The sequence below is a fragment of the Oryctolagus cuniculus genome, chromosome 14, assembly GCF_964237555.1.
Source record: "Oryctolagus cuniculus chromosome 14, mOryCun1.1, whole genome shotgun sequence".
NCBI lineage: Eukaryota > Metazoa > Chordata > Mammalia > Lagomorpha > Leporidae > Oryctolagus > Oryctolagus cuniculus.
The window spans coordinates 90,254,348-90,281,987 of NC_091445.1; the positions used below are offsets into that span (position 1 = coordinate 90,254,348).

A 27,640-nucleotide genomic window follows, 5' to 3' on the forward strand; every position below is an offset into this window, starting at 1 on the left:
AACCAACGGAAGGAAGACCTTTCTGTCTCTCTCTCTAACTCTGCCTGTCAAAAAACAATCTAAAGTAACTTATACAGTTGTACAAAGAATTAGTTAAAAAAAAAAAAATGAGGCTAAAAGGGCTCAGGACAGGGTAGTTCACTGGGTGGAAAAGTAGCTAGGAAGATGCTGGCTAGCTCAACAAGGCTCATCTGTACAGAATTCCTTTAGCCCCAACTTTCAGCTTTCTCTTTGATGCTAAGAAAGTTCATCTTTCACATAGGAATTCCATCTCTTACTTTGAAAAAACAGCAAGAAGGTCAGCATGAACTTCTTGTGCCCACTGTTTTCAAGTGCCTTTATCTTAGTCTGCCCAGTGGTACATTTTAACTCCTGCAAGGCTCTAGGGAACAATCCGCTGGTGCACATACTGCTCTGCTCCCCGCCCGAGGCCTCTAGCTGCACTCGCGGTCTAGTCTCCAAGCCAGCCGGTGTTCCGTCTCCTGTTTTGCTTCAGATTTGTCTGCTTCCCTCATCTGCTACCAAGGGAGAAATTTTGTTTAAAGCATAGGTAAGCGGTGTCCCTGATTGGGTTATCCAGATACTAAGATAAGTACTCTTAAAGATTTGAGAGGTAGAGTTACAAACAGGGAGAGACAGAGTTCTTCATCTGCTGATTCACTCCCACATGGCCACAACGGCCAGGGCTGGGCCAGGCAGGAGCCAGGAGTTTCTACCAGGACTCCCATGTCGATGCAAGCACTTGGGCCATCTGCTGCTGCTTTCCCAGACCATCAGCAGGGAGTTGGGTCAGAAGTAGAGCAGCTGGGACTTGAACTGGCACTCATGGGATAACTGTCATTGTAGACGGCGGCTTAACCTGCTGTGCCACAAAGCTGGCCCTGCATGTAGTTTAATTGTACCTCAAGTCCCTGCATAGCAGTACCTATGTTAGTGTTTGAATAATCAGGACAGGCATTGTGGGACGGCCAACCTTTGAATTCTGCCTTCCGGACATAGCTTGTTAAAATGTTTACAGTGGCTGGCGCCACAGCTCACTAGGCTAATCCTCCGCCTGCGGCGCCGGCACACTGGGTTCTAGTCCTGGTCGGGGCGCCGGATTCTGTCCCGGTTGCTCCTCTTCCAGGCCAGCTCTCTGCTGTGGCCAGGGAGTGCAGTGGAGGATGGCCCAAGTGCTTGGGCCCTGCACCCCATGGGAGACCAGGAGAAGCACCTGGCTCCTGGCTTCGGATCAGTGCGGTGCGCCGGCTGCAGCGGCCACTGGGGGGTGAACCAGTGGAAAAGGAAGACCTTTCTCTCTGTCTCTCTCTCTCACTGTCCACTCTGCCTGTCCAAAAAAATGTTTACAGCTACTAAAAAATGTAATGTTAGTATATGCACATATTTCACAAATGCACATATTTAGAACTATAATTGTGAGGTCATTAAGTATGTGCGTTTTCAGTTGGTGTTGCTATTTTCATATTTCTCCAAAGTAGTTGTACTGACTTGTTGCATGTATACCATGGAAAAACCAGGCCTCGGGACAGTCTGGAAGGGAGAAAGGAGAGGGGGGTTCGTTTTCCACTCCTGTCCCCATTGTCAGATGTCACAGAATGTTAGCTGTCCTGCATTTCCTGCCGCCTGGCGTCATCTGCCCCTGCGGAGCTGAGGTTCCATACCCTTGGTCAGCTTCATCTGTGACGGAAAGTAGCTGCAAAAGTCAAACTCAGGACTAGCGATTAGCTGTCTCCAAAGTCACACTGACCTCAACTGGACATGTGCGAGAAAACTGGACGGCAACCCTTGGGAGAGCAGGACATGGCAATCCGTGTCCAGGAAACGTTAGCACCACAGGACCCTGGGGATGCTTAGAAACGCCCATGGCACATGCTTTACTTACTTCCTGTATCTTGGAGATTACACTATTTATCTGTAAAGGAAGTTCCTACATATGTATATGATAAAAGTCCAAGTTGGATCAAATATGAGCTTTTTTTTTTTTTTTTTTTTTTTTTTTTTGACAGGCAGAGTTAGTGAGAGAGACAGAGAGAAAGGTCTTCCTTCTGTTGGTTCACCCCCAAATGGCCATTACAGCCAGCGCACTGCATCAATCTGAAGCCAGGAGCCAGGTGCTTCTCCTGGTCTCCCATATGGGTGTAGGGCCCAAGGACCTGGGCCATCCTCCACTACACTCCCGGGCCGCAGCAGAGAGCTGGCCTGGAAGAGGGGCAACTGGGACAGAATCTGGCGCCTGGACAGGGACTAGAACCCAGGGTGCCGGCGCCGCAGGCAGAGGATTATCCAAGTGAGCTGCGGTGCTGGCCCAAATATGAGCTTTATACAATTCTTAAAACTTTATTGTAGAGGAGGGAAAAATAAACTTTATTATAAAATGGACAACATAAATATCTTTATAATTGTTTTTGCTTTAATTAGAGTAACACATGCTCTTAAGTTTTTCAAATAGAGGAATATAGGGAGTAACAGTTTCTGTTCCCACTCACGCCCTCCCTCTCCCCTCTCACAGTTTGTGCCTTGAAGGGTTTCCTGGGTATTCTCACTTTCCTCTGTGTGTGCCTATACAGAACTCAACACAGGAGTTTCTCCTTGGAGGAGCAGTTCAGATGTAGCCTGCTCACGGAGGGGCCCGGAGCTGGACCTCACTGCTTCCGGGAGCCGCGCAGGTTTCATAGCGGGGGTGATAGCGGGGTGCACATACCGGCCTCAGCGTTTCCCTGTGGACAGACATGCGGGGTCCTCTCATTGACTCACACAATGCTTCATGCAGTGGTCTGGTGACACTTGTAGGGGCTTTAAAGGGTGAGACTAATAAATACACACAAGTATGACTTCACAGCATTATTTTCCAATGCCAGGTAACCATGATATTGCTAGATGGTTCTGGAAAAAACACCATGATCCAGAAGTTTGGGAGACACTATATGGTTTTCCAGTTACTGTTTTCTTAGTTCTTGTGAAGTAAGCAAGACTGACTATATAACGCAGAAAAGGAAAGTCACTGAAATACAAATACTTACTCTGAATTCAGGAGAAATTGAGGTCATCTCGTTGTTGTTTTTTTTTATTTCCCCTAAATAGTTCCTTCTCCTACTTGTGCATCTACATATCTCAAAGTTAATTTACATAAATGGATTCACATTGTAGCAGGATTTGTGAACAGAGAGGAGACACCAAGGCCAGAAAGCACTCATGATGATGTTGGCAGCCTGAGCCCTGAACAGAGGGGTGTTTCCTTATATATGGTTTTCGCTTCTCTGTCTCCCTTTTATGGCTCCGTGCATACATTTGATTAGATATTCTGATGTTACATGGTGGCCACAGGAATTGATACAGTACTGTACGTGAGTACATACTTGTAATAATATTTTGTTTTTTTTTTTAATGCACCTAATATTTCTTCCACACACATACTGGGCTGTATATTGTCTGGCAGGGGCTAACACCCTCACTCCATGCTAACAAGCAGAAGCTGGAATGGTCACAAATGAAACACGCACAGGCCAGAACATAATGACCACATTCCTGCCTGGGCGGCAGGAGCCCAAGTATGCGTGTACACCAGGACCTCCCAGAGTCTGTGTCAGCAGGAAACGCGTCAGGAGCTGGAAGTCAAACCCAGGCACTCCCGAGTGGGACACTAGCATCTTAACTAGACCAAATGCCCGCCTCAGCTTTGTGAGTCTTTTTTAAAAATCATCTCATGGGGCCGGTGCTGTGGCATAGCAGGTAAAGCCACTGCCTGCAGTGCTGGCATCCCATATGGGCGCCAGTTCGAGTCCCGGCTGCTCCACTTCCGATCCAGCTCTCCGCTGTGGCCTGGGAAGGCAGTAGAAGATGGCCCAAGTCCTTGGGCCCCTGCACCCGCATTGTTAATCCTCCATGAGTCATAACAAGCAAGGAAGTAGTCAGCGTGTTAGCGGCAGGAATCCATCCCTACTGAAGAAATGCCTCGTTAGGTGAACATCTTCAAACGTACTTCCCTGAAGATGGATACCAAGTCACTAGGTGATATGATCTTCGGGGACCCCAGTCAGTATGTGGTCTGTTCTTAAAACATTATGCAGTGCATGCACATTAGGACTGTAACAGCCGGCGCCGCGGCTCAACAGGCTAATCCTCCTCCTAGCGGCGCCGGCACACCAGGTTCTAGTCCTGGTCGGGGCGCCGGATTCTGTCTCGGTTGCTCCTCTTCCAGGCCAACTCTCTGCTGTGGCCAGGGAGTGCAGTGGAGGATGGCCCAAGTGCTTGGGCCCTGCACCCCATGGGAGACCAGGAAAAGCACCTGGCTCCTGGCTTCGGATCAGCGCAGTGCGCCGGCCACAGCGTGCCGGCCATGGCGGCCATTGGAGGGTGAACCAACGGCAAAGGAAGACCTTTCTCTCTGTCTCTCTCACTGTCCACTCTGCCTGTCAAAAAAAAAAAAAAAAAGACTGTAGCACTGAAGTGTTTGCCTTTCCTCAGGAGAATCCAATCAACCGAACTTCCATCCAGACTTAATTTACATACAATCACGTGGCTACAGCGCACCTGGTGCGGGCCGTGTCTGGACGTGTTGCCATCTGCTTCTTCAGATCCCTGAGACCATCACATCCACCTCACCAGACGCAGTCACAGAAGCTGTTTAGCGCCTGCAGACACAACGTTGCCTCCCGACCAAAACCAAAGCTATGAAAATAGCCAGAAGAAGCCCCTGGCTCCTGGCTTTGGATTGGCTCAGCTCCGGCTGCTGTAGCCAGTTGCGGAGTGAACCAGCGATGGAAGACCTCTGTCTCTCTCTCTCTCTGCCTCTCCTTCTCTCTCTGTGTAACTCTTTCAAATAAATAAATAAAAAAAAAAAAAAAAAGAAATTGGAGCCAATAATTACATGGAAATCATCAAGCTATAAACACAACAGAAAATGGTAACGAATGCTTTAAAGCACACAGATTTAACAGTAACATAAAACGCCCAGTATAAAGGAGTAATTTTGCTTTTCCGAAGAATCATTTTTTGTTAAGATGTTGACAACTACTGAAAACTTCATAAAACATAGCAATGTAATTTATAAATATCTCAACACACAATACTAATAAATTTTTTTAAAAAAATTTATTTTTATTTTGAAAATCAGAGAGAGGAAGAGACACAGAGAGAGGAAGAGACACAGAGAGAGGTCTTCTATCTTGTGGTTCACTCTCCAGATGGCCGCAACGGCCAGAGCTGGGCAATCCGAAGCCAGGAGCCTGGAGCTTCTTCCGGGTCTCCCACGTGGGTACAGGGGCCCAAGCACTTGGGCCATCCTGCACTGCTTTCCCAGGCTATTAACAGAGAGCTGGATCAGAAGTGGAGCAGCCAGGTGCCCATGTGGGATGCCTGCATTGCAGGCAGAGGCTTCACCAGGTACACCACAGCGCTGGCCCCTAATAAATGTCTCGTAGGAAAAGCTTCATTTAAGCTGTCTCCTAATATGTAGACATCCAGAAGGCACACAGCCTTGCAATACGTCCTTTGTCAAAGTCTCTTGCATTAAGCAGCTCCCGGTTCTCCTTTCAACTGCTTTGTCTTCCAAGTGTGATAGTTGACGGCAAAGAACAGGACCTTTTAAGAGTTCTTGGGCAGGCCGGATCTGGTAGAGGGTGCTGGCCTGAACAGCTGCAGCCCGCAGATTTAAACACCGGGACGCTTGGATGTACAGGATCACGCAGAACAGGGAACTGTGAAGTTTTACGCCCGGAGTTTTTGAATGGAAAATTCTCTTTCACAGGATCTTTTTCTTTCTTCTCTTTTGAGATAGTATCTTTGTCTTCCAATGCACGGGCAAGCATGTAACTAACTTTCCTCTGATGAGCCAAAGCTTCTTCTTTATCATTCAACTGAGGGCGCAGAAGTTAAAAATGTACCAGTTAGCGAACCACAGAGTATATTCAGAGAATGGAGTACTATATAGTATTTCACCAGAACGCTCTACATCTGTCAGGGCAACTGAATAGATGAATTAAGTGTCACCTGATTCCCAAGCATTGTGCTATAGGCTGAGGACTGTTTTTACTTTATTGTTTAAAATATTTATTTATTTGAAAGGCAGAGTTAAAGAGAGGCAGAAGGAGAGAGGGAGAGAGAGGTCTTCCATCCACTGGTTCACTCTCAAAATGCTGACAACGACCAGAGCTGGGCCGATCTGAAGCCAGGAACCAGGAGCTTCTTCAGGGTCTCCCACATGGGTGCGGGGGCCCAAGCACTTGGGCCATCATCTACTGCTTTCCCAGGCCACAGCAGAGAGCTGGACTGGAAGTGGCGCAGCCGGGACTAGAACTAACACGTATGTGGGATGCCGGCACTGCAGCAGTGGCTTTACCTGCTGTACCACAGCACCAGCACCTACCTTTTCTTTTCTTTTTTTTTTTTTTTAATTTTATTTTTATTTATTTGAAAGGAAGAGTTACAGAAAGAAGGGGGGAGAGAGAGAGATCTTAGAACTGCTGGTTCACTCTCCAAATAGCTGCAATGACTAGCATTGGGCCAGGCTGAAGCCAGGAGCCTGGAGCTTCTTCCAGGTCTCCCACACGGGTGCAGGGGCCCAAGCACTTGGGCGATCATGCACTGCTTTCCCAGGCACATTGGCAGGGAGCTGGGCTGGAAGTGGAGCAGCCAGGACCACACGGGATGCCAGAGTCCCAGGAAGTGTCTACACACAACGTCACAATGCCACTGGCCCCATAAGTAAGTCTTCAGAGACAAGCAGGAGAATGTCCATCAAGCCTTGCTTTCTCGTTGTCTAACTTCAGTCACGTTGTCTGTGGAATGCGGCTGCCAGGCCTGATTTCAGGGTTGTAATGATTTCACATATTAAATATGTATACTGGGTGAGAAATGACCTTATGTAGTTTAAAGATGCCTGGATAGGGGCTGGTGCGGTGGCATAGCAGGTTAAACCACCACCTGCAGCACCGGCATCCCATGTGGGTGCCAGCTGTAGTCCCATCAGCTCCACTTCGGATCCAGCTCCCAGCTAATGTGCCTGGGAAAGCAGCGGAAGACGCCCCAAGTATTGGAGCCACTGTCACCCACGTGGGAGACCCAAAGGAAGCTCCTGGTTCCTGGCTTTGGACTGGCCCAGCTCTGGCCACTGCAGCCATTCGGGGAGTGAACCAGCAGATGGAGGATCTGTGTGTGTGTACGTGTGTGCACATGTGCCCATGTGTCTCCTCTATCTCCAACTCTGCCTTTCAAATAAATGCCTGGATAAACCGATGGTCTTGAAACAAACTCTAACTATAAACTCGGATGACAGAGCTAGCTGGAGTTAGCTAAGGGAGGCTCCTCTTCTGAGGCAGAGCTTTAGCCCTGCACAGACGGAGCTGGTTAGACGTGGACCATGCATTCCGGAAACTCTAGGAGAAGGAGATCACAAATTTGGAGTACAGTATCCCATTAGAAAAAGGGCATGAAAGGCAAGAATAAAGAGCTGAACTCAAAGGAAGAAAGTAGATTAGTTTAACCCAGCAAAAAGGAAGCAAAGATACTGACCAAATCTATTAGCATCTTGAAGACTTCCTGTGGCTGATCCCGGTCTTCAGTCCTCCTGGAAATGTTTTCCGAAGGGAGCATGCCCAGTAGTTTCTGTGCTAAGGTTTTCTTGCTCCTCTGTGATACGAGCCCTGCAATTGAACACGGACGTCCCGCTGAGACATGAAAACACAGCTGTGCTTCCACCAGTGAAAGAGGCCTCAGAGTCCCGGCTAATCCATCCCTGAATGTGTCCCTCGGCTCCGGGTGGTGGCAAGAGCATGGGCCTCATAGCCAGGACACCTGCAGGTAGGCGAGGGGCTGCCAAGGGGGGAGACGCACAGCGGTCCCTGAGCACCAGCTGGTGCTGCCCAAGAGCGCAGTCCCGGTCACAGATGTCATAGTCAAGAGCAGCCAGAAATCCAGATGTGCACGTGAAACCTCCCAATTTTAAATGTCAGCTGCCTGCCGGTTCAAGTCCCGGCTGCTCCACTTGCTCGTGGCCTGCAAAAAGCAGAAGATGGCCCAAGCACCAGGGCCCCTGCCACCCACATAGGAGGCCTGGATGATGGTCCTGGCTTCAGCCTGGCCCAGTCCTGGCTGTTGCAGCCATCTGGGGAGTGAACTGCTGGAAGGAAAACCTCCCTCTGTAACTCTGCCTTTCAGATAAATAAATAAAAATCTTTTAAAAATATATTAAAGAAAATATGGGGCCGGGGCTGTGGCACAGCAGGATAAAGCCCTGGCCTGAAGCGCCAGCATCCCATATGGGTGCCGGTTCTAGTCCCAGTTGCTCCACTTCTGATCCAGCTCTCTGCTATGGCCTGGGAAAGCGGTAAGAAATGGCCCAAGTGCTTGGGCCCCTGCACCCACATGGGAGACCTGGAAGAAGCTCCTGTCACTTGACAGCTGACTGGCGCAGCTCCGGCCGTTGCAGCCATTTGGGGAGTGAACCAGTGGATGGAAGACCTCTCTCTCTCTGTCTCTACCTCTCTCTGTAACTCTTTCAAATAAATAAAATAAATCTTAAAAGAAAAAAAAAAACTGTTAGCACCAATCCACATGATTTGAAAACACTATAAACTTGGCCGGCACTGTGGCTCACTTGACTAATCCTCCGCCTGAGGCGCCAGCACCCTGGGTTCTAGTCCCAGTTGGGGCGCCAGAAGGCAGTGAAGGATGGCCCAAGTGCTTGGGGCCTGCACCCGCATGGGAGACCAGGAAGAAGCACCTGGCTCCTGGCTTCGGATCAGCGCAGCGCACCGGCTGTAGCGGCCACTTGGGGGGTGAACCCACAGAAAAAGGAAGACCTCTCTCTCTCTCTCTCTCACTGTCTAACTCTGCCTGTCCAAAAAATAAATAAAACACTACTTAAATAATTTAAAAAGTTTAAAAAGGGGGCTGGTGCTGTGGCATAGCAGGTAAAGCCTCCGCCTGCAGTGCCTGAATCCCACATGGGTGCCGGTTCAAGTCCCTGCTGCTCCACTTCTAATCCAGCTCCTTCTAATGTGCCTGATGAAAGCAGCTGAGGATGGCCCAAGTGCTTGGGCCATTGTACGCTTATAGGAGACCTGGAAGAGGCTCCTGACTCCTGGCTCCGGCCTGGTCCAGCCCAGGTCATTGCGACCATTTGGGGAGTGAACCAGCGGATGGAAGATTCCCTCTCCCTCTCTCCTCTTCCTGTATGTGTCTCTGCCTTCCAAATAAATAAGTAAATCTAAAAAAAGAGGCATTTTGATCTCTTTCCCTGGTTCCTGACCTACAGCTCCTAAAAGCCTTATTCAGAGAGAAAGCAGGAGAATCTTTTCTTCTGATTGAGTTGGTCTTGGAACCCAGTTCCTGAAAGAATCCCTAAGACATCTGTCATCTCCTGAGTGACAGCAGTATCTATGCGGAGCCCCTAAGTCCCCGGCCCTTCCCAGGTAACTGGAGCATCTTTCATTCCCAAGAGGCTTGGTGGCCTCTGGAAAGCCTCAGGATGGGGCCGGTTGCCAGGGGAACCAACTCTGATTACAGGGCAGGGGCTTCCAACCCCACCCCCAACATCCAGGGCAGGGAGAGGGACGGAGAGCTGACTCCCAGTGCCGGCGATGTCCTTAACCATGCCGCAGAACGAAGGAAGGCTCCATGAACACTCAGAACGGGGCGGGTGCTCGGCCTGGCGACGTTGACGCTGCTTTGGAAGCCTGCATCCCTGTCGCACTGCCTGGGAACCAGTTCTGCTTCCAGTTCCGGCTCCCAGCTAGTGCACACCCTGGGAGGCAGCAGTGAGGGCTCGAGTCCTTGGGCCCCTGCCACCAGAGACCTGGGTCGAGTTCCTGGCTTCTGGCTTTGGCCTGGCCCAGTCCCAGCTGTTACGCACCTCTAGGGTGTGAATCGGTGGGTCTGAGAGATCTCTGTCTTTCAAATAAAATAATTTTTAAAGAACCCAAAAGGACCAGGTTTGGGGAGTTCCCAGAGAACCGAACAATAGTTTCCTGAGAGTGGGCGTGGAAACCCACACCCCTTCGTACATACCTTGTCCTGTGTATCTCTTCCTGTGATGTGCATCTGCATCCTTCCGTAGCGTCCTTTATGATAACCCAGGAAACCTAAACGCTCCCTTGAGATCTGCGAGCTGTCACAGCAAATGCTTCAGACAGAGCCAGAACTATGGGTAATACCTGCTGTGCCCACCCATGACCCGCAGGGGGCAGTCCTGCGGGACTGAGTCTTTTTTTTTTTTTAATTAAAGATTTATTTTATTTATTTGAGAGGCAGAATTAGAGAGAGACAGAGAGACAGAGACAGAGAGAGAAGTCTTCCATCTGCTGGTTCACTCCCCAAATGGCTGCAGTGTTTGGAGCTGAGTTGATCTGAAGCCAGAGCCAGGAGCTTCCTCTGGGTCTCCCACATGGGTGCAGGGGCCCAAGGACCTTGGCCATTCTCTGCTGCTTTCCCAGTCCATAGCAGAGAGCTAGATCTGAAGTGGAGCGGCCAGGACTTAAACCGGTGCCCACATGAGACACTGGTGCTGCAGGCTGGGGCCTTAACTCACTGTGCCACAGCGCCAGCCCCAGGGCCTGAGCCTTTACACTGTAGGATGACCCTAACGCCAGGCAGAGAGTGTCAGAGGTGACTTAACTTGTAGGACAGCCAGAGCGTGTCTGGGAGAGGGGAGGGAGGGAGTGGGAGAAGTGGGAGAGAAGTGGTGACACGTGTGACAGAGGAAACACTGGCTTTCCTAGCTCTTACACTGAGAATGGCAGGACACCTGAGATACAACACGCGCACAGTCCCCAGTGCTGACACGGGCAGGAGCAAGCTCTTAGGGAGAGCTAGGGCGGTCCTGACGGCCAACCCCCAGGCAGGTTCACAGCATGCCTTTCGCCCTGCCCCGCCCCCCCCATCTTCTTTCTCTCATCCTTCTTCTCTCCTCCTCCATCAAAGCAATTAGTTAAAGCCTGACTTCACAGCACAGAAGCCCGGGCTGCTCCTTGAATGTTCTGCAGTGCAGCTCCTGCCATGGGCCTGAGAGCAGAGGTCACCCACACCTCTGCCGGCCACACGAGAGCCCTTCTTAGTGTCTGCCACCACGCGTCTTAGCTTTGGTCCTGGGCAAAACCGCCTACCCTGAGTTGGACAAGGAAGGTTGTGCCGTCAGCTTTTACCAAAGGATGTTATAGAAAATGGCCATGTAAGTATTGATTGTTTTATTAAAAATGGTTGCTGAGAGGCTGGCGCCGCGGCTCACTAGGCTAATCCTCCGCCTAGCGGCGCCGGCACACCGGGTTCTAGTCCCGGTCGGGGCGCCGGATTCTGTCCCGGTTGCCCCTCTTCCAGGCCAGCTCTCTGCTGTGGCCAGGGAGTGCAGTGGAGGATGGCCCAAGTGCTTGGGCCCTGCACCCCATGGGAGACCAGGAGAAGCACCTGGCTCCTGGCTCCTGCCATCGGATCAGCGCAGTGCGCCGGCCGCGGCGGCCATTGGAGGGTGAACCAACTGCAAAGGAAGACCTTCCTCTCTGTCTCTCTCTCTCACTGTCCACTCTGCCTGTCAAAAAAAAAAAAAAAAAAAAAAAAAAGATTGCTGAGGACTTGGCCAGCATGTTTGCTCCATGGATTCTGAAAGTCTTATGTCAGAAAACACTTGCAGAATGTCGTTTCAGGACAAAATGAACGTCTTCTTGGGAATAAGAAGTGTGTGCCCTATGTCCCCTTGGCCCAAACGTCCACTGATGAGGACTCCTCACTTTCCCGACTTTTTACTGCTTCCTTAGTTCCGGTCACCACTCTTCTTCTTACTGCCCTGTAAGCCACTTCCTTACACTGTCAGCAAAGTGAAGGAGTGACATTTGGTCATTGACGCTAAAATTCACCACATTGGCTTCTATATAAACTATTATTAATGTAAACTATTTGAAAAGTATTTTTTAAAAATAGGTATTGATTATTAAAAGTTTAATTTTCTATATTATAAGATGCTTATTTATGAAGTTCATCTGACTGTAAGAAATCTTGGAATTAAGAATTTGAAGGGCCAGTGCTGTGGCACAGCGGGTAAAGCCACCATCTGCAGTGCTGGCATCCCATATGGGCGCAGGTCTCCATCCTGGCAGTTCTACTTCCAATCCAGCACTCTGCTGTGGCTTGGGAAACCAGTAGAAGATGGCCCAGTCCTTGGGTCCCTGCACCCACGTGGGAGACCTGTAAGAAGCTCTGGCTCCTGATCAGTGCAGTTCCAGCCATTGCGGGCAGTTGGGGACTGGACCAGCAGATGGAAGACCTCTCCCTCCCTCTCTCTTTCTCTCTCTCCCTCTCTCTCTCTTTCCCTCTCTGCCTCTCCTTCTCTCTGTGTGTAACTCTGACTTTCAAATAAATAATAAATCTTTAAAAAATGGATTCAACATATTAGAAAATACTTACAAGTATAGTTATCTCAGAATTTTCACACTAAAATATTCAAACTTCTTACAAATTTCATTTTGTTCTTTCTTGACTGATATAAATGGTTTCAAAATAGAATTGGCATTTTTGAATGAAATAACATGAATTCTACTGAAGAATATTGATAAATGATGAAAATTGATACTGACTTCAGAAAATGTGATTTCTATAAACTAACAGTTACTTGTTTACACTGGAATAGTTGCTTCAACTACAATTGTATTCTGTGTCTTTTTCAGATATTTTATATTTTGTTTAAACTCACAATAATACTTAAAAATGGTTATGGACTCTTGATAGGCTCTTGAACCTGAACCTAAGCTTGTTCCATTTTTTTCTTTAAATATTTATTAATTTATTTAAAAGAGTTCCACGGGGAGAGAAGGAGAGGCAGAGAGAGAGGTCTTTCATCTGCTGGTTCACTCCCCAATTGGCCACAATGGTTGTAGCTGCCACGAGCCAAAACCAGGAGCCAACAGCCTCTTCTGGGTCTCCCACGTGGGTGCAGGGGCCCAAGGACATCTTCTACTGCCTTCCCAAGCCAAAGCAGAGAGCTGGATGGGAAGTGGAGCAGCCAGGACTCGAACCGCTGCCCATGTGGGATGCCAGCACTGCAGGCGGTGGCTTTACCCACTATACTACAACGTCAGCCCCTGTGGTGTGGCTGCAAAAACCGGGGCTTTGCTAGGATGAAGCCAGGAGCCAGGAACCAGGAGATTCTTCCAGGTCTCCCACATGGGTAGCAGCAGCTCAAACACTTGAGCCATCTTCCACTGCTTTCCTAGGTGCATTAGCAGGGAGCTGGTTTGGAAGTGGAGCAGCCGAGACTTGAACCAGTGTCCATATGGGACGCCAGAGTCACAGGCAGTGGCTTTACCTGCTATGCCATAACGCTTTCCCCTTGGCCATTTCCTTTGAATCATAAAACCTCTATTGTAAATTTTTCTATTAAACATGCTCTTTTTCTTTTTTTTTTTGACAGGCAGAGTTAGAGAGAGAGAGAGAAACAGAGAGAGTTATAGACAGTGAGAGAGAGACAGAGAGAAAGGTCTTCCTTCCGTTGGTTCACCCTCCAAATGGCTGCTACGGCTGGCGCTGCGCTGATCTGAAGCCAGGAGCCAGGTGCCTCCTCCTGGTCTCCCACGCGGGTGCAGGGCCCAAGCACTTGGGCCATCCTCCACTGCACTCCCTGGCCACAGCAGAGAGCTGGACTGGAAGAGGAGCAACTGGGACAGAATCCGGTGTCCCGACAGGGACTAGAACCCGGTGTGCCAATGCCGCAGGTGGAGGATTAGCCTAGTGAGCCGTGGTGCCAGCCAAACATGATCTTTTTAAAATCAAATAGAAGAGTACAAGAAGAGATTTTCCTGTTATCTTATGGTATTGTTGATTCCAGGAGCTCATCTGTGGATATAATATTCGATGACTTTTTTTCCAAAGTTGCTAAATTTTTAAGTAAATCACAAGAATATGCAAAATGAAATTATATCCTCCTACGTTGGACTACATGTGCTTCATCAACTTTGTAACCAAACACAACTAAAGTGGACACCTGATTATTGCCATTATAGCCATAGTTACCATTCTCTTTAAGGTGCTTCCAATTTATCCGTTTTGCTGCTTTTTGCCACATTGTATCCATTTGTGTCAATCTTAGTGCCTGGTCACTTTTCCTCATTAATTGCTGCTCAAACGCAATTCTGAATGCATCTGCCATTACGTAAGCCTCTTCTTTACTCTTCTGCAAAAGTTCCAGCTGGTTTTGAAAGACAGATGGGAGACGTCAGAGGCAAACCAGAACGGCTCTTGCCTGAAAGCTGCATTGAATTGGCATGCTCCTTCTCCCGGCCTAGCTGGGTCTACTGCCTGGCTTTGATGGGTTTTGTCTACATGAGTGGCCCACACTGACCTATGTAGTCAGTAGTTTCCCTTGGAGTGCCAGTCAATGCCATGCTAAGCCAACTCTTGGACCTCACTACCCTAGGCAGGCCCTGGGTGCATCCTGCCCAAATCCGGGGAAGAAGGACCCAGCGAGAAACAAGGGGGGATGCTCTGTTGGGACCCAGGAACCTTGCCCGGAAGCAGAATCCCAATAAAAGCTTGTGAATTAATGGATTCGTCTGCCTGGGAAGATTTGTTACGCGCTGGACACCTTGCACTGCCCAAGAGCTACATTTCAGTTTGGCACTGAAAATAACGATGAGCACACCTCTCAATCCCTCCCAATGCTGACCTTGACATTGAACCATGTCCTCGAATGCCCTTCTTACTCAACTGCTAATGTTTAGCTGTGGTTTCCTACATCATCAAAAGACTTTACAATTCCGTGCCTCCAGTAGAGGGTAAAATATTTTAGAATTATGGTCCACAGACAGTACAAGGAGTCTTCAAAAAGTTCTTGGTTAATGTGTATTATGAGAAACTTCACGGATTTCAAAAGCACTTTGCTTCCAAATGATCTTAAGTTATTAAAAATTTATTTATTTAGGGGGCAGAAAGCATGAGAGAGACAGCCAACAGAGCTCCCATCCACAGGTTCACTCCTCAAATACAGTCAATGGCCAAGGCTGGGCCAGGTCCACTAGGAACTCAATCCAGATCTCCCACATGCATGGTAGGAACCCAGTTTACTTGAGCCATCACTTGCTGTGTCCCAGGGTTTGTGTTGGCAAGAAGCGGAGTCAGGAGCTGCACCTGGGAGTCAAACCCACGTACTCCAATTTGGGCCACAGGTCTATTAATCCTAGGCTAAACGCCTGCTCCCTGAACTTCCCCTTCAGTCCCCTTTCCATGAACTTTCTGAATCCCCTTGTATTTGCAACGAAAGCCCTATTCTGATGGCAGCTGTCGTCTGATTAAACGCCTGCAGGTGCACGACACCACGCTAAACCGTGCATGTCTATTTCCTCTATTCTCACAACAACCCTCCAAGGTAGTTATCTCACCCCCATTAAACACATGAGAAAACCGAAACTCAGCCCAAAGCCACAGCTGGTGAAGATGGAGCCTGGCTGGTGCAAGGGCCCTCTTCCTCTCCAAAAGCCACAGCTGGCGAATGATGGAGTCTGGCTGGTGCAAGGGCCCTCTTCCTCTCCAACTCACTCCTTTTCAAATCAGCTCCACATTTATCACCCCATGAGTCAGTGTTGCAGATCCTAGGGACTTTCAGCATCAAAGCATGTTTCCTCTATTTTAGGTCCCTGTATAGACAAGTAAAATTTTAAGAAACATCGGGGCCGACGCCGTGGCTCACTTGGTTAATCCTCCGCCTGTGGCGCCAGCATCCCATATGGGCGCTGGGTTCTAGTCCCGGTTGATCCTCTTCCAGTCCAGCTCTCTGCTGTGGCCGGGGAAGGCAATGGAGGATGGCCCAAGTGCTTGGGCCCTGCACCCACATGGGAGACCAGGAGGAAGCGCCTGGCTCCTGGCTTCAGATTGGCGCAGCACCGGCTGTAGCAGCCATTTGAGGGTGAACCAATGGAAGGAAGACCTTTCTCTCTGTCTCTCTCTTTCACTGTCTATAACTCTACCTGTCAAATAAATTTAAAAAGTTAAAAAATAAAAAAAGAAACATAACCACAGGGGCTGGTGTTGTGGTGCATCGGGTTAGGGTAAGCCACCACCTACAAGGCTGGCATCCCGTATCTGAGCACCAGTTCGAGTCCTGGCTGCTCCACTTCTGATCCAGCTCCCTCCTAATGCACTTGGGAAAGCAGCAGAAGATGGCCTGAGTACCTAGGTCCCTGCCACCCACGGGGGAGACCCAGATGGAATTCCAGGTTCCTGCGTACATTTTGGGGAGTGAACCAGTGGATGGAAGATGTGTTTCTGTTTCTGTCTCTTTCTCTGTTGCTCTGACTTTCAAATAAATAAAGTACATCTTTTAAAAATATATTAACTACAAGCGTAGGCAAATGACCTTACATAGATTCATATATGCCAAGTATTTGCATTCTGGAACCAGGTACACAAAAACCAGTACATAAGTTACTGGCATGGGATAAACCTAAGTTCCACAGCCAATATCTACTCATATGAAGTTCTTTATTACTCATGCTTCTACTGAGCCTGCTGGTAACAGACAAACAAAACCAAAGCTGTGGTGATGGAACGGTACCTCGTGTTTCAGCTGCAGAAGCAACTTCCGGGCGGATGCTGCCATGCGGGCACAGGAACAGGGCCTCTCCCCAGGATCGTGACAACGGCAGGCTCCGAGGACGGCGAGCTTTAAATCCAAAAGCACAACTCCCACCGTAAGTGCCACAGTGCTTTCGCCACTTGCCACAAAGGGGCACCTGCACACACACCCACTTTTCGCTACTCAAGTATCTGATCCACAGAAACTGGAAAGAAAAAAGAAACAGGAGAGAGAGAGAGAGCACGGGAGAGAGAGAGAGAGAGAGAGCAAGAGAGAGAGCAAGCGAGCTAAGACCAGGATTTCAGGACACAAGTAGAAATTAACCACCAATGAGAAAGAAAATCACTACTTGGAAGGAAGACTTAGAGGGATCCTGCCTGCCTTCGTTTTGCTCTTAAATCCTTTAAGCCTGGCATCAGCCTCCTAGAGTTGGTGCGCCCTCTGCAGGAACGCAGCCTAGCAGAGGGTTTAGCACTAACAGCCACACCGTGGATTTCCTGCAGTGGGGCTTGGCGCTCTGTGCCAGCTCTCTCCAGGGAGACGGGCGTGCTCGGAAGTGGAGGGCCAAGCTGAATTCTCAGTGGGACAGCAAGCATTCCTCCACTCCTACACAAGATACTCTGTAGTCATGCAATGTATTCTTTAAGACTTCTTGGAAGCCGGCGCTGCGGCTCACTAGGCTAATCCTCTGCCTTGCGGCGCCGGCACACCGGGTTCTAGTCCCAATCGGGGCACCGGATTCTGTCCCGGTTGCCCCTCTTCCAGGCCAGCTCTCTGCTGTGGCCCGGGAAGGCAGTGGAGGATGACCCAAGTCCTTGGGCCCTGCACCCCATGGGAGACCAGAAGCACCTGGCTCCTGCCTTTGGATCAGCGCGGTGTGCCGGCAGCAGCGTGCTGGCGGTGGCGGCCATTGGGGGATGAACCAATGGTAAAGGAAGACCTTTCTCTCTGTCTCTCTCACTGTCCACTCTGCCTGTCAAAAAAAAAAAAAAAAAAAAGACTTCTTGGCTGATCTGCTGTTTTACCTGGAGCCCTGGTCCCTCAAACCCTGACCATGAATCACGATGAAGAAAACAGGGTCACTCTGGTTACTCTGGTTGACCACTGTAGATGGCAGGAAGGTAAGAAGGTGAGGGGACGGGGGACAGAGGGAGCTTGGATAAGAGGCACCAAAACAGAGAGAAGGAGCAGGCTGGGGAGGTCCACAGCACGGCAGGGCAGCCCTGGCTCACGGGACACGCTATGTGCAGGAGCAGGAGCTGCGGGAGAGGAGCTGGAGGCTCCATGCGGCAGGGAGGAGGGGTGGGGATACTGATGCCTTATCTGTATATCTGCTTATCCTCTATGCATGTGCTGAAATACTGCTTTGGGCCCCATAAAGGTGTACAAGCATTACATGTTCTTCAAAAGCTTTAAAAATTAAAAGAACTTGTGCTGTGGTGTAGCGGGCAAAGCCCTAGCCTGCAGCGCCAGCATCCCATTTGGGCACTGGTTCAAGACCTGGCTGCTCCACTTCTAATCCAACTCTATGCTGTGGCCTGGGAAAGCAGTAGAAGATGGCCAAAGTTCTTGGGCCCCTGCACCTGAATGGGAGACCTGGAAGAAGCTCCTGGCAACCTGGCTATGGATGCGGGCAGCTCCAGGCATTGTAGCTATTTGGGAAGTGAACCAGTGATGGAAGACCTTTCTCTCTCTGTGCCTCTGCCTCTCTGTAACTGACTTTCAAATAAATAAATAATCTTAAAAGTTAAGTTAAAAATTAAAAAGAAAGAAATAAGAAAAGAAAAAATAAGAAGCTTACAAAAAAAATCACCTTTTTTAAAGGGAGCAGGTGCTGTGGCACAGCGAGTTAAGCCACTGCTTGAGATGATGCCATCCATATTGGAGCACGAGTTCGAGTCCCAGCTGCTCTGCTTCCAATCCAGCTTCCTGCTAATGCACCTGGGAACGCAGAAGGTGGCCCACGTGCTTGGACCTCTGCCACTCACATGGGAGATCCAGGTGGAGTTCTAAGCTCCTGGTTTGGGCTTGCCCCAGCCCTGGATATTGTGAGCATTTGGGAAATGAATCCGTGGATGGAAGATCTCTCTTTGTCTCTCCCTCCCTCTCTGTCACTCTATCTTTCAAATAAATTAATTAAAATTAAAATAAAAAAAAAAAACTTGGCACTTGCAAAGGTCTATGTAAGTGTTTACAGTTGCTTTTTTTTTTTTTTTTTTTTGAAGTTCTGCAACGAGTGAGGGTTGCCCTCTGTCACTCCACTGTCACATTAAAAATACATTCTAAGGCTGGTGCCGCGGCTCACTAGGCTAATCCTCTGCCTTGTGGCGCTGGCACACGGGGTTCTAGTCCTGGTTGGGGCGCTGGATTCTGTCCCGGTTGCCCCTCTTCCAGGCCAGCTCTCTGCTGTGGCCCGGGAGTGCAGTGGAGGATGGCCCAAGTGCTTGGGCCCTGCACCCCATGGGAGACCAGGAGAAGTACCTGGCTCCTGGCTTCGGATCAGCACGATGCGCTGGCTGCAGTGTGCCAGCCGCGGCGGCCATTGGAGGGTGAACCAACGGCAAAGGAAGACCTTTCTCTCTCTCTCTCTCTCACTGTCCACTCTGCCTGTCAAAAAAATAAATAAATAAAAATACATTCTAAATTTTGAAAGGCAGACAAGGAATGTCTTCCACCTGCTAGTTCACTCTCCAAATAGCTGCACCAACCAGGGCTGGGCTAGGTCTAAGCCAGGAGCCCAAAATTCCATTCATGTCTCCCCCATGGGGGGCATCGTCCCAAGTACTTGAGCCGTAACTGCTGCCTCCCAGGGTGCACATTAGCAGGAGGCTGGATTGGAAGCAGATGTGGGACTCAAACCCAGGAACTCCCATCAGGGGTGTGGGCATTTTAACCATCACGGCAGACGCCTGCCCCTAAACTTCTTTCTTGTGAGGGCAGGCCTTTCTGTATCTTACTATCCAAAGTCCCCATCCCGAGGCATTAGAGGACAGCATGGCGTTAGCAGAGCCCCAGCAGGTCTCTGTTGTGAACCTGGCTCACGCATGGATGACCTTGTCACCGGGAAGCGAACTGAACTCATCCGCGCCTTCCCTCCATCTCTCACCATGAGGACCACACCTGAGACTCCCGTGAGCACCTTGAAGCTGTAAGCCCCAAGACAAGGGCAGGGCACCGCCGATGTTGCTTCCACCAGAACCGGGAACACAGGAAACAAAAGGGACAGGAAGTGGCCAGCCAAGAACGTCAGGCACGATGGGCACGGCACAGGCGAGGTGGAAGAACCGACATGGACAACCCCGTGGGCCGCCTCACCCTGTCTCACACTGTTAACCAAGCACATCCCAACACGTGCACCAGAGGGCCATGGGGAAGAAAAGGAAAGCAGAAAATCCCCTCATTCCACCTGCACACACGCTTCCTACCTCGAGACTGGAAACCTCTGTGGAGCCCCCTGGGTGGGCGCACGGGTTTTCCTGAGCCATCTTCTGCTGCGTGACATCAAGCATGGCGAGGGCCTCCAGATACCGCTGGTTCAAAGCTGGCGTGGGCCACACAGGGAAGTGTGAGTTCCCAGCCCAGCTCCGGCCTCCCCTAATGTAGCCACGCCAACACCGTGCACTGGCTTCCCACAAGCAAGGCACACACAGCAGTCACCAGGACAACGTCAGAAAGCCCGCCTCTAGAGTGTGGGTAGCACCGCAGACAATCCACACGTAGTATCAGGTGAGGTGACATGATCTGCAGTGGGGAAGCATCTTTGCTTTGCAAGCAAAGTCTGTCCTTCGTTTGCTCTTGGAGAATTTGCTGGATTTCCACGAGTGGAAGATGGGAAGGCACATGCTTTCCGAGACTGTGGGCAGCAAGAGGCTTGGGTGGCACGCTGTCACCTACTGCACGGATGCCAAACGTGCCAGCCATCCAAACCCTATCGGACTCTTCTATGCTTTGGGAGCTTCTGCTGGAGGCTCTGAAGCCGAGAGAGCACGAGGGGACCTGCTGTCCCCTGGGGAGCAGGAAACAGCACCTTCCCTCGCTGGAGGGAAGAGTGGCAGCGAGGGTGGGAAGGGCTCTGGTTCTGAGCAGTTTCCACCTCGATCTAATCTAGTACCGCAGACAGCTCCCCGGGCTCCAGGGCCCGGTGCTGGGACCGCCATCCGCACCCGCAGCTCTCCTGCGTGCGGCCCAGACACACGGACACAAAGTGCCGGCGCTCAACCGCGCCACGATTCGCTCTGACTCCTTCCAGTTACCACTCAGCTTCCACTAAGAGGAGCAGGGAGAATTAGCATCGCCTCCTAAACTTGTTTTAAAACGTTAGTGCCCAACACCATCAGGCCTTCCACTGACTTTCAGTTAAGGTGATTCATCCTACAAGGGTACAAGGAGAATGCCTGGAAAGATGGAAGGAACAGATAAGTTGATTTTGGTGCAAAAACTTTTGTGGGTGGTTAGCACAGCAGTTAGGACGCCATTTGGGACGCCTACATTGCATGTCAGGTTCAAGTGCCTGGATTCAAGTCCCAGCTCTGCTGCTAATTCCAGCTTCCTGCTACGGCAAACCCCGAGAAGCAGCAGGTGATGGGGTCCATGTCATCCACGTGGGAGGCTCAAATTGATCCTGGCTTTGGCTTTTGGCTTTTTTGTGTCTAGGGAGTCAAACAGCAGATGGAAGATCTTTCTCTCTGCCTGTCTCTCCTTTTCTCTTTTGAATACATAAATAAAACCCTAGATTTTAAAAAATTTATACAATTTTTTTTTCTTAATGTGCATTTCCATGAACTTTTTGAAGAGCCATGTATAAGAGATGTACTGCTGGGGCCGGCGCGGTGGCGCACCAGGTTAATCCTCCGCCTGTAGCACCAGCATCCCCTATGGGCACGGGGTTCTAGTCCCGGTTGCTCCTCTTCCAGTCCAGCTCTCTGCTGTGGCCCGGAAAGGCAGTGGAGGATGGCCCAAGTGCTTGGGCCCCTGTGCCCGCATGGGAGACCAGGAGGAGGCACCTGGCTCCTGGCTTCGGATCGGCGTAGTTCTGGCTAAAGCGGCCATTTGAGGGTGAGCCAACGGAAGGAAGACCTTTCTCTCTGTCTCTCTCTCTCTCTCTCACTGTCTAACTCTATCTGTCAAATAAATAAAATTAAAAAAAAAAGCACTTGAGAGTTGTGGACACAACTGACCTAAGTTTCAATCCTAGTTGTTTAACTTAGCAGCTGTGAAAACTTGGGCAAGTCAATTAGTCTCTCTCAGACTCAGTACCCAACTATAACATGAGAAGATACCAACTCTGTATTAGGGATTATAGGTACCTGGCACAGAATGAGATGTGAAATGGTAAACTGGGGTCTAGCGCTGTGGCCACAGCAGATTAAAGCCCTGGCCTGAAGCACTGGCATCCCATATGGGTGCCGGTTCTAGTCCCGACAGCTCCTCTTCCAATCCAGCTCTCTGCTGTAGCCCGGGGAAGGCAGTGGAGGATGGCCCAAGTGCTTGGACCCCTGCACTCACATGGGAGACCAGGAGGAAGCACCTGGCTCCTGGCTTTGGATCAGTGCAGCTCCAGCCATAGCGGCCATTTGGGGAGTGACCTTTCTCTCTGTCTCTCTCTCTCTCTCACTGCCTAACTCTGTCATGTAAATTAAAAAAAAGAGAGAGATGTACTGTTGACTTAGTTTCTCAAACATCAGATGCTGTGCCATTTTGCTTTCCACTGAAACTAAATGAAAAAGAGAGAAAGGAAAGAAATGGCTTAATGGGTATCACGTTTGATTTTGGGGCACTGGAAACAGAAGTGGTGCTTGTATAACTTTGTGAATGCTACTGAATTGTTCATTTTTAAATGCTTAATTTCATGTTGTGTGAATTTCACTGTGATTAATTTTTAACTAAAAAATCTTTTTAAAAAAGATTTATTTATTCATTTTTTCAAAAGGCAGAGTTAGAGAGAGAGATCTTCCATCTGTAGGCTCACCCCTCAAATGGCTGCATTAGTCAGGGCTGGGCCAGGCCAAAGCCTGGAGCTTCTTCCGGGTCTCCATGTGGGTGCAGGGGCCCAGGCACTTGGGCCATCTTCTGCTGCTTTCTCAGGCCACAGCAGAGAGCTGGATGGGAAGTGGAGCAGGCGGGACTTAAACCAGTGCCCATATGGGATGCCGGCACTGCAGGTGGAAGCTTAACCTACTATGCCACAGCAGCAGGCCCTTAATTTAAACAACTTGAAGGATGAATTTCTTCCTTAAATTATTCTTAAAAATATTATTTTAAAATACTAGCACTTAATCTCTGTCAAAATATCTGTCCTTTTAATGTTTTTATTTATTTATTTATTTATTTTTATTTGACAGAGTTAGACAGTGAGAGAGAGACAGAGAGAAAGGTCTTCCTTCCATCCGTTCACCCCCAAATGGCCACTACGGCTGGCGCTGCGCTGATCCAAAGCCAGGAGCCAGGTGTGCTTCTTCCTGGTCTCCCATGCGGGTGCAAGGGCATAAACACTTGGGCCATCCTTCACTGCCTTCCCAGGCCACAGCAGAGAGCTGGACTGGAAGAGAAGCAACCGGGATTAGAACCTGGCATCCATATGGGATGCCAGCGCCACAGGTGGAGGATTAACCAAGTGAGCCATGGCACTGACCCCGTTTTATTTATTTATTTATTTATTTATTTATTTATTTTAAAAGGAGAGAGAGAGAGAGAGACAGAATGATGAAGGAGAGAGAAATATGCTATCTAGTGGTTTACTCCCCAAATGCCTGCAACAGTCAGAATTGGGCCAGGCCGAAGGCAGAAGGTTTGGACTCCACCCAGGTCTCCCATGTGTGTAGCAGGGACCCAAGTACCTGAGCTATCACTGCTGCCACCCAGGGTGCACAGAAGCAGAAAACTGGCTCAGAAGTGGAGCAGCTGGGACTCAAACCTAGTCCTCCAATACGGGATGCGAGTGACCCAAGCAGGCATCTTAACTACTGTGCCACAATCCTTGCACCAATATGTGTGTTCCAAATACAGGCCGCTCTGTATAAAACCAATCTTTTAAAATACCTTTAAAGAATCATAAAAATACCACTTTTTACTTACCTGCATTTTCAGACTTTAGCATTTTAATTTCTTCTGTTTTCAGCTTCAAATTTTCCTTAAGGACTGCATTTTCACAATTTAGTCTGAAAAAAAAAAGTACCTTCAAGTAACCAAAACATTAATGCTTCTTCGTTGAGTAATATTTTTATTTTATAAACTGAACATGTAAATGTAACTTCACCTATTTCTTTTTAAAGATTTATTTATTTATGTATTTGAAAGACAGAGCAACAAAGAGAGGGAAAGAGAGAGATCCTTCACCCACTGGTTTACTCCCCAGATGGCTGCACCAGACAGGTCTGAGCCAGGCTGCAGCCAGGAGCCTGGGACTCCATCCATGTTTCCCACGTTGGTGGCAGGAGCCCCAGCACTTGGGTACCTTCTGCTGCCTTCTCAGTTGCATTAGCAGGGAGCTGGATCAAAAGTGGAGTAGGGTTTGAACTGGCGCTTGGATATGGGATGCCGGTGTCACAAGCAGTGGCTTAACCTGCTACACCACAATATAGGTCCTCCCCACTTCAAAATACTCTAGATTTATATGTACCACACACACACACAGACACACACAGAAAAAAACACCAAATTTAAATGTACTCTTAACCCTTTTGGTTACTTAGTTATCATCAGAACCAGAAATATTTCTAAGGCATCCATTCTTCACACTCATTCTCTTTCCTGAAGTTCTGATTCAACTTAATAACCACATGAACACTAACCACGCGCTTAGGCCACCTTCCCTTGCACAGAATGTCAATGCTGGACTTTGGTTAACAGGGTGGATCAGTGCAGGTTCGTGGATTGTAACAAGTGGGCTCCCCTGGAGGGAGATGCCGACAGTGTGACAGACTGTGTGGTGTGGAGGGAGGGGTGACAGGGGCGATCTCTGTACCTTTCACTGTGAGCGTATAACGACTCTAAAACAATACAGTTAAGATCTTCAATAGGAGAAAGGAGACACACACAGTGTACAGCCATGCTCCTAGCAACACTGTTCAAATAGCCCAGGGGTAGAACTAACCCAAGGGTCCTCCAAGCGATGAACGGATAAACCAAATACAGTACACCCACACGACAGAAGGTAGTCTAAAAAGGCAAAGAGGTCTGAAAAATGCCACAACACGGATGCACTCTGAAGACATGAAGTGAGTTAAGCCAATAGACAAGGACAAATGCAGGGGCTGGTGATGTGGTGCAGCAGGTTAAGCCACTGCTGGCCATGCTGACATCCTGTATCAGAGCGCTGGTTCCTGTCTTGGCTGCTCTGCTTCCGATCCAGCTTCTTGCTAATGAGCCTGGAAAAGCAGCAGCAGATCTCGGGTCTCTGCCACCCATATAGGAGACCAGGATGGGTCCCTGGCTCCTGGCTTCAACTGGGCCCAGACCCAGCTGTTGTGGCCATTTGGGGAGTGAACCAGCAAGTAGAAGATCTCTTTCTCTCTCTGTCCCTCTGCCTTTCAAATAATTAAGATAAATCAAAAATTGGCTTAAGACTTACAGAGAGGAGTTTGGCAGCATCTAATAAATCTATTTATGTGTGTGCCCTTTGACCCGGCAATTCCACTTGTAAGAATTTTTCCCGAAAATACATCTCTAATAACAGTATAAAAACGTATATGTCAAGGTTATTTATTCCAGCACTGTTTATCACTGCAAAACACTGGAAACTATATATAGGACAGTGGTAGAATAAACTGTGGCACATCTATCCATAGAGTAATTTCCAGAAAACACTGTAAAGTGGAAAAAAATGCAGGCGTCTCTACTGGGTTGGGTGTTTTATACAGCATTGAAGCTGCCACTTGAGACACCTGGAACCCGTATCAGCGTGCATGATTCAAGTCTGGCCACTCCATTGCCCCTCCAGCCTCCTGATAACGCCAATCCTGGGAAGCGGCAGGTGACGGCCCCAGTGCGTGGGTGCCTGCCACTCACCAGGGAGACCCAAACCGAGGTCCAGGCTCCTGGCTTCAGCCTGGCCCAGCCCTGACTGCTGCAGGGATTTGTAGAGCGAATTATTGGATGGAAGATCTCTCTCTGTCCCTCTGTCTTTCCCTGCTTTTCAAATAAAATGAAAATAAACAAGTAAAGTATTTATAATAGGTTTTTGTGTAAGAAAGAAAGGTAAATAAGAGCATATATATATATATATACACACACACCCATTTATGCAAATAGAAACACAAGAGGGCTAAATCAAAAACGAGACTGGTTCCTAACAGTGAGTGAGGGGAAGACAAGAGGGGAAAGAGGTTGGGAGGGGGTGAAGGGGGAGGGGGAGAACGACCCCCCTCTAAGTGCAGCTTTCAGAACAGCTCTGACTTTTGGAAGCATGTTACCATGTCATAAATAAATACACAATTACATAAGGAAGAGGAAAACAACCTAAAATAGAACACAAACAAGTGAACCTAACAAATACATAACAGAACCACACTGGAAAGGAAAATGAAGAAATTAACCAACTACCTTTTGACAGCATTTTGACTCTATACCCTCATGCTAAAGACAAAACTGTAAACAAATATTGGACACTGATGATTTGCTTTGATTTTACAGTGGAATACATTTGCAATTCTTTTTAAGATTTATTTACATACATAAAGGCAGAGTTACAGAGAGAGAGAGAGAGAGGGAGTGTGTGTGTGAAAGATAGAGAGAGGTCTTCCATCCACTGGTTCACTTCCCAGATGGTTGCAACAGCCAGAGCTGAGCCAGCCCCATGCGAGTGCAGGGCCCAGCATTTGCACCATCCTCCACTGCTTTCCCAGGCCATTAGCAGGGAGCTGGATGGGAAGTGGAGCAGCCGGGACTCAAACCAAACTGGCACTCACATGGGATGCCAGTATCCCCGGCAGCACCTTCACCTGCTACGCCACAATGTATACACCTTCTGCATATTCTGCTATGAAACAAATAAGGAAACATTAGGTAATCAGAGTCAGATTTCCCATTACAAATGTGTTGGAATTGCAAACATGAAACAGAGTACAGCTACAGTGAACCCCGGGCGGCGGCCTGGAATTGGAGGCATGAATCCAGACACCAGCCTCTGACAGAAGGTGTGTAGGTAGATGGAAGATGGGGGTGGAGAGAGAGGTGGGTTTGTCCCATGTGTGTCAGTGGGTGTTTTCTGTGTGTGTGTGTGTGTGTGTGTTTTCCAGCTCTGTTCTCTGAGAAGACATCTCAGCCCTCAGATCTTGGTTTCTGAAAACCATTCTCCACTTCAAGGAAGCAGGACTCCTCGAAGAAATGCCTGGTATTGTAGAGACTGGTCGAGAATCCCTTCTTGTATCAGAAAGCAAGAAAAGCGTTCCAAGAGGGGCCAGTGCTGTGGCATAGAAGGTTACGCCGCTGTCTGCGGTGCCGGCATCCCATACAGGCGCTGGTTGGAATATGGGCTGCTCCACTTCTGACCCAGCTCTCTGCTAATGCATCTGGGAAAGCAGCAGAGGACAGTCCAAGTGCTTGGGCCTCTGTGTCCACGTGGGAGACCTGGATGAAGCTCCTGGTTCCTGCCTTCAGCCTGGCCCAGCCCTGACCGTTGCAGCCATCTGGGGAGTGAACCAGTGGATTGAAGACCTGTCTCTATCGCTCTCTCTCTTTCTCTCTGTAACTCTGCCTTTCAAATAAACAAATCTTTAAAAAAAAGTGCTCAAAGAATAATAGGCATTAAAATTCCGTAAGAGTCAGCCTGAGAGGGTGCCCACTGACCACAAAGGGGAAATCTTGGGCAGCAAAGAGACAATGATATCCATAGCTTTTCACCCACTGAATAAACTGAGAATCACTGATCCATATCGGTATAAACATGCCAACAGGGGAGAGGTAGAAGTTCTTTCTGAGGATAGAATGTCAGAATGCGTGCAGAGGGAACAGAGAGTCACCATTTGGAAACCCAGCTAGTACTGCTTGTTTCAGGTTGAGTAATCAGAGGTAGAAGTAGGTTTTCATGGTGTACTGACACAATCTCTAAGTAGCTATCCCGAGATCCAAAGGGGGAAATGGTGACTTTACAGT

General features: G+C 49.0%; 1 protein-coding gene across 7 annotated transcripts in view; it reads right to left on the reverse strand.

Moving 5' to 3' along the window:
• Positions 1-2,593: 2,593 nt before the first annotated feature.
• Positions 2,594-27,640, reverse strand: part of CCDC125 (coiled-coil domain containing 125) — a 48,522-nt gene continuing 23,475 nt past the window's right edge. For 3 of the 7 annotated variants that reach the window (XM_070056826.1, XM_070056824.1, XM_070056825.1), the window contains 6 exons: positions 23,624-23,706; positions 19,975-20,090; positions 16,529-16,636; positions 13,993-14,167; positions 7,510-7,640; positions 5,077-5,855 (listed from right to left, as the gene is read on the reverse strand). In XM_070056826.1, coding sequence (XP_069912927.1) covers positions 5,532-5,855; positions 7,510-7,640; positions 13,993-14,167; positions 16,529-16,636; positions 19,975-20,090; positions 23,624-23,706 — 937 coding nt within the window. In that variant the 3' untranslated portion in view covers positions 5,077-5,531. Of the gene's footprint in view, positions 2,718-5,076; positions 5,856-7,509; positions 7,641-13,992; positions 14,168-16,528; positions 16,637-19,974; positions 20,091-23,623; positions 23,707-27,640 lie in introns of those variants that run through there. The other 4 variants (XM_070056828.1, XR_011382078.1, XM_070056829.1 and 1 more) reach the window with 4 other exon arrangements.